The 13,573-nt window shown below is 47.2% G+C and overlaps 1 protein-coding gene across 1 annotated transcript; it reads right to left on the bottom strand.

Moving 5' to 3' along the window:
• Positions 1-2,990: 2,990 nt before the first annotated feature.
• ZNF425 (zinc finger protein 425) lies at positions 2,991-12,798 on the bottom strand. The gene is made up of 4 exons (XM_047097281.1): positions 12,720-12,798; positions 11,228-11,354; positions 8,119-8,274; positions 2,991-5,322 (listed from the first exon to the last, which is right to left on the bottom strand). Exons 1-4 carry the CDS (start codon positions 12,735-12,737, stop codon positions 3,368-3,370), a joined length of 2,256 nt encoding a protein of 751 aa, XP_046953237.1. The 5' UTR covers positions 12,738-12,798; the 3' UTR covers positions 2,991-3,367.
• Positions 12,799-13,573: the final 775 nt, after the last annotated feature.

Genomic DNA, 13,573 nt, shown 5'->3' on the forward strand with positions numbered 1-13,573 from the left:
TAAGCCAGAGAGTGGCTTGATCTGGGTGGGAAAATGCAAAAACAAGACTAAACCCCTGCCCTGGCCGGAGTGCAGTCTCTGAGGGAAGCAGGCAGGTTACAGTTGAACACTAAGAGTGCTATTAGAGAAAGGGTGCCGTGGCATTGTGCACATACCTAAAATGCTGCTGGTGTGGAAACTGAAGGTGGAATGTGCAGGAGTCGGGAAGATGAGGGAGTGGTCATGAGGATATGATGCACTTGGGAAAGACCAGAGTCGTTTGGTGAGAGTGAGGTTCATATTGTGAATAGGTAACAAGATTAAGCTGAAAAGGCAGGTCTGGGTCAGCTCAAAGGTTTCTTTCTGAGGTCACGTTAGGGAGTTTACGTTTGTAATAAAATTGGAAGCTTATAAAAAATATTTTTTGAGAATAACATTAGAGTTGGATATTAGGGAAATCAACCTGTTATAAGGGTAATGAATGCACTGCAGGAGAAAGCAGGAAAATCTGCCCATAAAAACACTAAATTTTTTTTAAAGTTGGCTTTGGGAGGAGGCAGCTGGGTGGCTCAGTCCGTTAAGCATCAGACTCTTGATTTCAGCTCAGGTCATGATCTCGTGGTTTGTGAGTTCGAGCCCCACATCAGGCTCTCTGCTGACAGCATGGAGCCTGCGTGGGATTCTCTCTCTCTCCCTCTCTGTTCTTCCCCCGCTTGTGTTCTCTCTAAAAGAAGTAAACAAACTTAAACAATAATGTTTTTAAAAGTTGGCTTCAGTCAGTGGTGATGGTAGAGATAAAGAAGGGCATTTGTTTGGGAGGAATTTAGGAGACAGATTGGGTGGAGGAAAACCTAGGATCATTATCAGATTTACAGCTTTGGGATTAGTTAGTATAATTTTAGAGGTGGGAAATACAAGAATGTAAGGAAGAGTGCAGAGTGAGGGTTGATATGGATACAGTCTTTTTTTTTTTTAATTTTTTAAATGTTTACTTATTTTTTGAGAGAGAGAGAATGTGAGTGAGGGGCAGAGAGGGAGGGAGATACAGAATCCAAAGCAGGCTCCAGGTTCCACGCTGTCAGCACAGAGCCCAAGGTGGGGCTCGAACTCGCAAACCATGAGATCACGACCTGACCCGATGACGGATGCTTAACCGACTGAGCCACCTAGGCGCCCCTGGATGCAAAGTCTTATCTTGGGCATTTTGTGTTTGAGATGCCTGTGGAAATCAGAAATACTCAGGGGGAAGGTGAACTAGGGAGACGGATGTACAGATTTGAAAGTCATCAGCACCTAGGAGATAAGACATTACTGCACAAGTGGTGGCTCAGGAGAGGAACCGATGACAAACACGCACAGCTAGCAGTGGCTGGTGGTGGTGGTGGTGGCAGCAGCAGAGGAGGAAGTACTTCCTCCCCATTCTTGGTATTTCTTTCCATTTAGGAACACACAGCATTCTTAATCTCCGCGCCTCCTTATTCGCTTTGCTCAGGTCTACTAGTTAAGGTTAAATGAGGCCATAGGATTGGGGCCCTAATTCAATAGGGCTGGTATCCTTCTAACAAAAAGAAGAAACACTGGCAATCCCCCACTCCCACCCTGTGCACAGAGGAAAAAAACAACATAAGGACACAGGAAGCCAGCTCTCACCAGACACCAATCCTGCTGGCCCCTTGGTCTTGGACTTCTAGCCTTTAGATCTGTAAGAAAACAAATTTCTGTGCCTTAAGCCCCCCAGTCTGTGGTGTTTTGTTATGGCAGCCTGACCTAACACACACATAACGTAAGAAACTTTTATCCCAACGAGCTTGATTACAAAATGGAGGAGAGAAAGGCTTAAAGGAAAAGGTCTAACCTGAATTTCACGGCAGGATGACTAGAATGCTTTCAAAGAGTTTTCCTTCCTCCAGTCTCTCCACTCACTAGAACAAATGTTCTGGAGCTTTTCCAACAAGTTCACTTGAACAGACTGTCACTCAGTAGGTGTGGGAAGGGTCCCTGGGGCCTGCGTTTCCACACGTATCCCAGGCGAAGGCACGGCGTTGTCCTGAGGTGTGCTGGTGAAGAGGCCGCCGAGGCTGACATCCAGCCCACACGCGCCCTGGCACAGGTTAGAGGAAGCGCATTTTTCTTTGCACAAAGACACCACTGACTCGCCAAGAGGCTTGCACCTACAGGAGTGTACCAACCAGACGTTGGTTCTCATAGACACACTGTGACTTGTAGGGTGTCCTTGATTCCAGCTGATTCTGATTCAGGTGATCAGCAACCACCGGGTACTACAGCAGTGGGAATTTTCCATAGGCCCCAAAGATTCCCTAAGGAAGCACAGCCGTACATTTTTGTAGGAATGATGTTAAAAGACACAGTCCATGAGACAGATGAAGGTTCGCTAGAACAGGCTGGAAAATCACCTTAGAATGATCGATTGGGCCACAGAACAAAAAATGGAGTGATGTCTTGGACTGGCAATATTTTTTCCTTTGGTATTTACCCAAAAGCCCCAATATTAAGGCAAGTATGTCTCGTGGAGAATTGATGTATACTACTGAAAATGCAGAGGGGTTAGTTACATCATTGCTTGTTACCGACAATGGTGGATTTTTCGGTGATTTAAATTAAACCAGAGGGAAACAAAAATTTATGTGCACCATCGTTAACAAAGGAGATGGTAGACAACACTTATTTTTGGTAATATAGAGAAATTCCCCTGCGACACAGATGCTCTCACCATGTGAGAGAAATCAAAATTCACTATATGAGAAAAAACTGAAAGTCTCAGTACAAATTTAAATAAGGAGGCCTGATAATAGAAAGCAGACTGAGGCGTCTGAGGGGAAACATTTCAGTCTGTAACATTTCTTCAATCGAGCTGTGGTTTCGGAATTTCTTTTATTGTTATTTCAGAGACAGCGCGCGCGAGTGGGGGAGAGGGGCAGAGGGAAAGAGAGAGGGAATCTTAAGCAGGCTTTAAGCTCGGCGCAGAGCCCGACGCGGGGCTCGATGCCACGACCCCGGGATCATGACTTGAGCTGAAATCAACCACTCAGCCGAGCCACCCAGGTGCCCCAAGGTTTCAGAATTTAATAAAGGTATTACCGTGCTCTTGGATGACGCTGCTAAAAACTGCCGGAATGGCGGCAGAGTCGAGTGTTTCTTCCAGAACCGGCAGGCCTGGTCCACAGGAATCACAGAGGGGAGACGCCTCTTGTGCCTGGATAATTGGGGACCTTTGTCAAGGAGCTGTCACGCCCTGCCTGCTGTGCATCTGGCCAGCGTATGTGAGGCGGGTGTCCCGTGAATCCCTTATCCCCCTTCTACCGTGGATCCGACAGAGCTGCTAACGCCACCTAAGAGCTGTCACTGCTGCCTTTCTGCGTGGCTTGGCCTAGACACTGAGGGGCTTTGCCCTGGCATGTACGGCCATATGGGTGTTGAGTGCTCCCATGTACGTAAAGCTCCTTCCACACTCGTCACAAGAAAAAGGCCTCTCCCCTCTGTGATGGTGCAGGTGGGTCTTCAGACTTCTCTTCTGGAGGAAGCCTTTGCCACATTCCGGACACCCGAAGGGCTTCTCTCCACTATGCGTGTGCAAGTGGACCTTCAGGCTTCCCCGTATGCAGTAGCTCTTGTCACACTCGGGACACCGGAAGGGCTTCTCACCACTATGGACTCGAATGTGTTCAGTGAGCCTGTACCGCTGAGTGAAACTTTTGCCGCACTTAACGCAGGAGAACGGCTTTTTGTCACTGTGCTGGAGCAGGTGGCTTTTCAAATTCCCTTTGAGACGGAAGCTTTTATTGCACTCAGGACACCGGAAGGGTTTCTCTCCGCTGTGGAGTCTCTGATGTTCGGTGAGCTGAGACTGCTGGGTGTAGGTCTTCCCGCACTCGCTGCACGCAAACGGCTTCTCGCCCCTGTGTAGCCGCTGGTGGAACTTCAGGGAGGCCTTCCAGAAGAAGCTCTTGTCACACTCAGGACACCGGAAGGGCTCCTCCCCACCGTGAAGCCTCCTGTGCTCGGCGAGGTGCGAGTGTCGGCTGAAGCTCCGGCTGCACTCGGGACAGGAGAACGGCTTTTCTTTGGCGTGGACCTTGAGGTGCTCCGTGAGCCTCGACTGCCGAGGGAACGTCTTTTTGCACTCATCGCAGGAGAATTCCCTCTGCCTGTTGTGGACTCTGCTATGGCGAGCGAGCTTCGAGGGCCGGGTAAACCTCTTGCCACACTCCCCGCAGGAGAACGGCTTCTCCTCGCTGTGTAGACGCTGGTGGGCCTTCATGGCGTTCTTCCAAGAGAAGCTCCTGTCACACTCGGGACACTGGAAGGGCTTCTTCCCACTGTGCTGAAATAGATGGGCTTTGAGGCTTCTCTTCAGGCGGAAGCTCTTCTCACACTCGGGACACTGGAAGGGCTTCTCTCCCGTATGAACTCTGATATGTTCAGTGAGTTTCGTCTTGTGCGTGAACTTCCGACCACATTCGTCGCAAGAAAACGGCTTCTCTCCACCGTGGATCCTCTGGTGGGCCTTCACGGCAGCCTTTCGGGAAAAGCTTCTGCCACACTCCGGGCAACGGAAAGGCTTCTTCCCATTGTGTCGGCAAACGTGGGCCTTCAAACTTCTCCGCAGGCGGAAGCTTCTGTCACACTCTGGACACCGGAAAGGCTTCTCCCCAGTGTGCACCCTGACGTGCTCCGTGAGCTTGCACCGCGAGACGAAACCCTTGCCGCACCGCTCACAGGAAAATGGTCTCTCCCTTTTGTGCAAACCCAGATGCTTCTTCAGAGTGGCTCTAAACTGGAAGGTCTGGTCACACTGGGGGCATGGGAGGGGGCGCTGGCCCATGTGAACAACCTGGTGAATGATCAGGCTGCACTTCAGATAGTAGCTCTTCTCGCACTTGCCACACTGGAAACGCTTCTTCTTACACAGGACCGGCCGGTTCCACCGGAGTTCAGAGCTCCCTCTGGATTCATTTTTGTGCTGTGGATATTTACAGAGCTGGCTCTTGGCGTGGTTTCTTTTGTGCTTTACCAAGTCTCTCTTTACCTGGAAGACCTTCCTACAGACAAAACAGGAATAAAATCTTGGCCCCGGTGGAATTTCCAAGTGACCTGGGGTACCTACCCGCGTAGGCCATGGATCGTTCTTATCCCGATTAGAGGATATGCTGTCAAGGTTTTCATGTGGAATCCCTATTTCTTGGAGACTTGGGTGCCGTAAGGTGGCTCTTTGATTTGGTAAGATCTTTCTTTCCTCCCCTGGGAAGGTAGCACACGAACCCTGCTTTTGGAGGCCATTTGAACGGCATTCCTCCTCTTCTGCCCCAAGATTTCCTTGGTCACCTGGAGAGAAAAAAAGAAGACCCACCCTTACCAATGACGTGTCTGTGCTACGATGGCGTCAAGAATGGTCTTCACGTCACTACCAGCACGGGAAAAGGAATCCCATTGATCTTGATGACCTTGTGTATCTGCTTGCCACAGGCCAAGTATATCTAACTGTGACGTGCAAATTCTTCCATCAAGTGTTAAGAAATGGCTGCGTGTGGAAAAAAAATTGCAGGCAAATACATCTTGTGAACCAATGGATTATCCTCAGAGAATAAGCAGAAGTTGAAAGAAAATAAAAATGAGCTAGTCTGAGAATATGACCATTCTATTCTAGTTCCTTAAATCTGTGAAGTAAATCACGTGATACTGAAGTATAAAGGCTTTGGGTCATATTCTTGCCCCTTCTACCACAGATTTCAGGAAAAGCTTTCTGGAAGAAATGCTAATAAAAAATATCTTTCTTGGCACCTGGGTGGCTCAGTCAGTTAAGTGTCCAACTTCAGACCAGGTCATGATCTCACAGTTCACGAGTTCGAGTCCCACATTGGGTTCTCTGCTGTGAGTGCAGAACCCACTTCAGATCCTCTGTCCCCCTCTCTCTGCCCCTCCCCCACTTGTGCTCCCTCTCTCAGAAATAAACATAAAAAAAAAAAGAAAGTATCTTTCTTAAGAATGTCAAAATGACAGTTTACTAAATTTCACAAAGAACGCTATGGAAATAATGCCCTTTTCCAAGGAACTTTGCATTGTAAGAAAGATATTAATAGACGCATAGTCACTGCTGTTCCCAGAGCAAAAACCATGATGACAGGAAATGGGGAGCTGAGCTCGCACCGTATTCTCACCCGCAAAAACTGGAGCGGTCAATTCCAGATGCTGGCCTGAGCTGATATATTTCAGAACCGCTTTTTCTCCTGCCTGCTGAACTGGGTCCTAGGCCTCTCCTTTTTTTTTTTTTTTTTTTTTTTTTAATTTTTTTTTTTTTCAATGTTTATTTATTTTTGGGACAGAGAGAGACAGAGCATGAACGGGGGAGGGGCAGAGAGAGAGGGAGACACAGAATCGGAAACAGGCTCCAGGCTCTGCTTTAAACTCTCTTAACACAGGAGGAAACCTCACCTGTCAGGAAGGGTGGGCCTGCCCCCAGAGAACTCTGATTATGCTCTGTGGTCACTGTTAACAACAACAGGATGATGTCATTTACTAAGTTAGCACTCCATAGCTAACGCCTAGGTCATGGCAAAAGCGTACTTACCTGTCTCCTTGAACTCTATTTCTTATCACTTACTATTTATTCCAGGCAGAGGAGCAGTTGTGATTATTGGGTGAGTACCACCTGGCACGAAGGAACATTCGTTTTTAGGGACAGCCACCAAAGTTGGCTTTGGTACTCAAAAACCTTTCTGGGTCCTCCCTTTCTAAAGGATGAAGTCAAACTTCCTCCTTGGGATTTCTGGCCCCAGCTAATCTGACATCATGTCATGTTTCCCCTTCTCCACCTCCCATACGCTCCCAAGAATCACATTCAGCTATACGTTTTCTAAACACAATGGGCTTGTTCCCACCTTTGAGACAGCTCATGTATAACCCCTGCTGATCTTCTCTAACCAAATCCGTCCATTCTTTGCTATTTAAATCCTAATTCCTTTAGAAGGCCTCCTGGGAAACTGCTGTCTCTACTCCACTCACTCTCCTCTAAATCCCTATACAACTCCTACTACCACTGCCACTTACTATTTTATTAAATTGTACACAGTCCCATTATATAGATGACTAGTCCAACAGTTCAATATGATCAACTAACTTAACTGCCATCCCAGGTGAGCACGAAGACCAAATCCTCCAGCGGAACATATATATGGGTATATGTATGTGTCTCCTTCCCACCCCCAGCCTGAGTAATAACTAACACAGTCCTATGAACATGGTAGGGACTCAATGCTTGTTAGATAAATGAAATAATAGACATTGGCAATGAAATGAAGTCTTTGGGAATTCTTTTTTTGTTTTGATGGAGCTAGCCCATACGTTCCCTGGGCTCAAATCCCTTCTTCTTAAGGGGAGTCCTATGACTTCCAGGGACTTAGATCTCCATTTAATAAAACATTAGCATAGTCTAAAAAATAACATATTCCCTTAAGCATTTAAAGTATTTCCAATGTTTTTCTTGTGATACAAGGAATTCAAAAAGGAATCCTTCTGGGGCAGCTGGGTGGCTCAGTTGCTTGAGCGTCCAACTTCGGCTCAGGTCATGATCTCACAGCTCATGAGTTCGAGCCCCGCGTCGAGCTCTGTGCTGAGAGCTCAGAGCCTGAAGCCTGCTTCTGTGTCTCCCTCTCTCTCTGCCCCTCCCCCCACTGCATTCTGTCTCTGTCTCTCTCAAAAATAAACATTAAAAAAAAAATTTTTTTTAAAAAGGAATCTTTCAACAGGATTTTAGAACTCAAGTTCTAAAAATCTGTACAATAAAAAAATAGTATGTTATACCAAATTGGACGGTTTTCCATTTCTCTATACTCAAATGGACACAGTGGTGTCATGGGGAAGATGGCTGTTCCTTAGGACTTGACAAATGGGTCCTCAACTTGTTCTTTTACAGGGAATTCTTCTTTCCAGGGTCATAATTTTTTTTTTTTAACAAAACATACACAATTTCCCTCCTTATAAAAGTAATACGTTCTTGTATTTGCTTCCCACTTGAGGGAAAAAAGAACACTCTCCATCAAAACAATGCTTATTCACAACGTCCAGCTGACTATCCACAAAGATAAAAGAAATCAGTCATGACCCTAAATCCATCATACTCACCAAAATACAGCAACTTTCCAGTCTTCTGCGTGCCGCACTGCTCATCAGCAGAAGGGCTAAGTGTCATTCTTTTCTCCAAGGGTCCCTGGTCTCTGATTAACAGCGTTCTCCCTTGTTCCATCCAAGTGATCAAATCCGGCTTGGAAAAAACACCACCTGCAAAGAGAGTCCACATAGACTCAATCTGGATTTATCTGAGTTCTTCACTGAACATGATTATCAGAGTTGACTTTGGTTCCTGAAGACAGGACATCACAGTTAAGTTAAAAAAAATTGAAACCCGGGGCGCCTGGGTGGTTCAGTCAGTTAAGCGTCCGACTTCGGCTCAGGTCATGATCTCACAGTTTGTGGGTTCGAGTCCCGCATCGGGCTCTGTGCTGACAGCTGAGAGCCTGGAGCCTGCTTCATATTCTGTGTCTCCTTCTCTTTCTGCCCCTCTCCTACTCGCACTCTGCCTCTCTCTCTCTCTCTCTCTCAAAAATAAATAAGCGATAAAAAAAAAAATTGAAACCCTTGAAATTACATGAATGACAATAAAATATAGCCTAACCAAGACTGCTTAGCTTAAATGTTCTCTGCAATGTTTCACAAAACTAAAGGAAATGGGGAAGTTAAGGACAATGATTTTTACTTTTATTTTAATGGTTACTTATTCTTGAGAGAGAGAGGGAGAGACAGAGCCCAAATGGGGTAGGGGCAGAGAGAGAGAGGGAGACGCAGAATCCAAAGCAGGCTCTAGGCTCTGAGCTGTCAGCACAGAGCCCGATGCGGGGCTTGAACCCACAAACTGTAAGATCATGACCTGAGCCGAAGTCAGACCCTTAACCAACTGAGCCACCCAGGTGCCCCTGGACAATGATTTTTAAAAGGCCAACAGACCCAGGCAGAAAGTCCTAAAAAATGATCATTATGAGAACAATGTGAGTGCAATAAAAAGCAAAATCACAGGAGGTCAAGAAGGGAGCCTGATCACTAAACGCTTCTGACTAGACTCCCCATATTCAAGGAGACTAACTACTGAGGTGCAGTGAAGGAACCAGGAAGTTGTTAAATGATGGCAATGATGAAGAGAGAGAGAGTAATGTGTCTAATGACATAAGCATGAAGGGAAGAAGGACAGCTCTAAAGTAAAGGAATGATTTTAGAAGATCCAATGGATGCCCTGTAGTAGTGTCACCTACCGCTGAGACCTTGGATCAAGCATTGGCAGCACCTGAAGGGCTTGTGACAAATGTGGACTCCTGGGCCTGAGGCTGGACCTGCTAAATCCTAATCTCTGGGGCTAATATCTGGATGCCCGTCCAGAAAATCATTTGTAAATAATGCCCTTCGGGTTTTAAAAAGTGGGAAAATCAGACTGGATTTTCCAAGCACAAGGACACTAGTTGTGATAACTCCCAACTCAACCCTGGATAAGCACGTAGCTCGAGTTTCTCCTACCTTACTGGACTGAGACTGCTCTGCTTGACCTCCAAATGTTGAGGTGTCCTGGGGCTCTGTCCTATCTACATATTCTCCCTAGATGATTCCACCTAGCCCTGAGATTTCAAACACCATCTTGGGCCACCTGGGTGGCTCAAGTCGGTTGAGCGTCCGACTTCGGCTCAGGTCATGATCTCACGGCTGGTGGGTTCGAGCCCTGCGTGGGGCTTTGAGCTGACAGCTCAGAGCCAGAAACCTGCTTTGGATTCTGTGTCTCCCTCTCTTTCTGCTCCTCTCCCAGTCATGGTCTCTCTCAAAAATAAACATGAAAACAAATTTTTTTTAAACACCATCTATACAGTGACTCCAAATTTGTGAATCCGGCCCTGATCTTCACTTGGAATTCCACTCTTGCATACCCAATTATAAATATTTCCATATAATGTCTAATAAATATCTCACACTTAAGGTCCTTTCCCCAAGCGTTCCTGATGTCATCGAATAAAGCCATTGGCTTCAACATACTCAAGCCAAAAATCTAGGAGTTGATTCTTCTTTCACTTTTAGGCTCAACATCCAACCCACCAGCAACATCCGGGACGCTACCTCCGAAAGACATTCAGAGCCTGTCTACTTCTACCTTTATCACCACCTACCTCGTTCAGCTGCCATGAAGCCTCACCTGCACTGCTGAAGTTCTTGGCTGGTGTCTCTCCTTTCATTGCTGTGCGCTACAATTCATTCTCCCCATGGCAACCCAAGTAATTAATTGTTCCAACAAATTTTGTCTTACTAGTCCTGTATAAATCCTCTCATCACCTTCCCTTTGTATACAGAACTAAATCGAACTCTGTACCTTGACCTAGAGGCCCCTTCCAGACTTGGCACCACAGTTCTCATCTCCTAGCCTTCTCTGCATGTGTGACTAGCCTTAGCGTGGTTCCCATCACACAATGAGCTCATGCACTCCAACCCTTAAACTTCTGCACTAATCTTTCCTCTGCTTAGAATTTTCTTCCCTCTGATTTCACACAACTGACTCATCTTGTCATCCCTATCTCAGATAGAAGAGATTATAAACCCCAAAAGAGGGAGAGAATCCTACAGGCTATATTGAGATCACCTGTTAAATTGGTAATGGTAGAAATGGTTTTAATGATGTAAGAATGAGTTAAAGCAAGTTGGATAAATGGCAAAGTATAATCTCAACTTTCTCTTCAAATCTACCCCGTGAGTATTTCTCCGGGTATACCTACGTGTCCCATCCCACCACCCCTTCTCCCTCTACCAGGGAACTTTTCCCCCAGTTCTTACGAGGAGAGAAAACTCATCTTGTTGAGGCAACATACGTAGGCACCAAAGTATCAGTTTTTAAAAAAGGATACACTTAAAAAAAAAGAGAGAGAGAGAGAGGCAATGAGGTTATTTAGTAATTCTAACTGTGGGACAAACAAGGGAGGTTTGGGGTGAAAGAGAATTCTGAATTAATAAGACTGGGGGGGGTGCAGATATCACTAGATAAAATAATGACCTGTTAAATATTCCCAGGCCATCCATGATAGGAAGTTAAGAAGATATTCTAAGTGGAAACTGGCCACAGAATCATACTCAATAGCTAATACAGAGTGGAAAGCCTAATAGTATTAGGCTGGTTCCCCAAAAATGATTTCTTTGAAGCCAATCCTACCCAGGGAATCAAGAGTCTCATAATTGGTCTTCATCACTTGCTGATACATTTCCTTCTGCCACTTCTCCAGGATCTCCCACTCTTGATCCGAAAAATATAAGGCCACATCATCAAATGTCATTGTTACCTGGAATCACAAACAGTACATACATACATTTTCACTTTCAGGCTACCATCTTTCAATGCCCATGTCTTTAAGAGACGAGAAGAAACTATATTAAAATCTCATTCTTGGGCGCCTGGCTGGTTCAGCTGGTGGAGCATGCAACTCGTGATTTCGGGGTTGTAACTTTGAGCCCCACAAGGGTGTACAGATTACTTAAAAATAAAATCATATAGGGGCACCTGGGTGGGCTCAGTTGGTTAAGCCTCGGACTTCAGCTCAGGTCATGATCTCGTGGTTTGTTGCTTTGAGCCCCACGTTGGGCCCTGTGCTGACAGCTCAGAGCCTGGAGCCTGCTTTGGATTGTTTCCCTCTTTCTCTGCCCCTCCCCTGCTTGTGTGTGCGCACACGCGTGCTGTCTCAAAAATGAATAAATGTTAAAAAATTTAAAAAAAGAAAATCATATACATATATATAATTATATGTGATATATATATATTCTATCATTCTCTCTGGCTGATGCCATGAACAATGTAATAACGGGGTCACAGAAGTCTGTTTGACCCACATAGTGAATTAATGACCAGCAGTCCTTTGAACACATGCATCACCTAAAGGGGGATCCTTTACTTAGCAACAACCAATTATTGGTATGCAAGACTTTTAAAAACTTTTTATTTTGAAATATAGACTCAGGAAGTTGCAAAGATAGTACAGTACAGAAAGGTTCCCTGTGTCCTATACCTGATGGGGGAGGAGGTGAGAAGCGGAAGGGGAAAAAATGCATTACCTTAGTAAGATTATTAGATATGAAAATCTCAGTAAGGGTAGAAGCAAAACTTGCATAAGTAGGCAGGTTATATACTTAGTTGAATTTAACAGAGTTTCCTGGATTGAGCCCAGGATATGCCCATTAAACTCTAAAACCGGTGTTGAAATTTCCCATCAACCACCCCAACTGGTTTCAAATTTTCTGTCATTTCCTAGAGGGAGCAGTCTCCAGTTCCTTTCATTCCCAGTCTTCCTTCCCCTAACTTTTTTTTCATCCGTTTATACAGATGAGCTTCTTTGAGGTTACATCCATCAGCAGAGCACAGAACAAGAACCCAAGAGAAACCAAAGAACTCCGACACGGCGGAAAGAGCGGGTGACAAGAGGGGACGCTTGGTTAGACCCTGAATTTCTCCCAGTGACCCCTTCTCTTCCTATTCCCTTGCAGAAACAACCTGAGCACCAAAACCGTCCCTTTACCCGCCGGGGGCTCCGAGCTCAGTCCAGGGTCACGCACGGACAGTCCCCCGCCGCCTCACTGCCCGAATCGGGACCCCACACCAGATCGCGACAGGGACGAGTTTCGACAGGGCCCGCATCCTCCAAGGCCCCTCTTACCGGAGCCAGCTCAGCCATGGCCCTTCACGGCCCCCGCCTCTGCCCCTGCCTTCGCCGCTGCCCTGGAGACGCCGAGCGCACGGGTCACCCCCCCCCCCAGCACCGCCCACGGCGCGCGGCCTCCCGCCCCCGTCCAGCCCCGCTAGGCCCAGCCCCCGCGCGGTGCACGCTGGGACTCGCGCCCGGCCCGGCCCCACAGCGCCCCCTGCGGCCGGGAGGAGCCAGCGCCGTCCCCGGGTCCTGGCGCTGGGTCTGGGTCTCCAAGCGAGGAAGACAGACCGAGAGGCACTGAACGGAGCTGGAGAGAGGAAGACGGAGAGGCGGACGTGGGGCTTCAGCTGCAAGTGGGGAGAAGCCTCGCTCTTCACTGAGCCCCGGACGGAGAGGGGGCGCGGGGCTGGTTCCTCCCCGAAGCGAACCCCAGGCGAGGGGAGGATCATCTGTGAGGCCATCCCGGGAATGAAGCGAGGGAGGTGAGCCGGCCCAGGGGGTCAACGAGCAGGTCTCTGTCATGGGCAATGGGGAGTCCGTCCTGCCAGGGATTCTGAGAGTGTGCAGCCCCCCACCCCCCGCCCCCGCTTAGAATCCTCCCGCCAGGGGCTAGAAGGCAGGCAAGTCATCCACCAAATCCTGCTTCTTCAGTGAAACCACTTCTGGTCTACCTTGGACACACGTCGAGCCCATATTTAACAGTAGGTTTTTGTAGATACGTCTCAGGTTGAGGGCGTGCTCTGCTATTCCGAGTTTGCCGGGAATTGATATTGTGAGTGGGTGTTTTGTTTTGCCCAAAGCCTTTTCTGCATCAATTTATATTTTTATGTGGCTTTTCTCTCTTAAACAATTAATACGGTCGG

This window comes from Lynx rufus, unplaced genomic scaffold (assembly GCF_022079265.1).
Source record: "Lynx rufus isolate CCGP_SWC_20201006 ecotype Redwood Valley unplaced genomic scaffold, mLynRuf1.p SCAF_4, whole genome shotgun sequence".
NCBI lineage: Eukaryota > Metazoa > Chordata > Mammalia > Carnivora > Felidae > Lynx > Lynx rufus.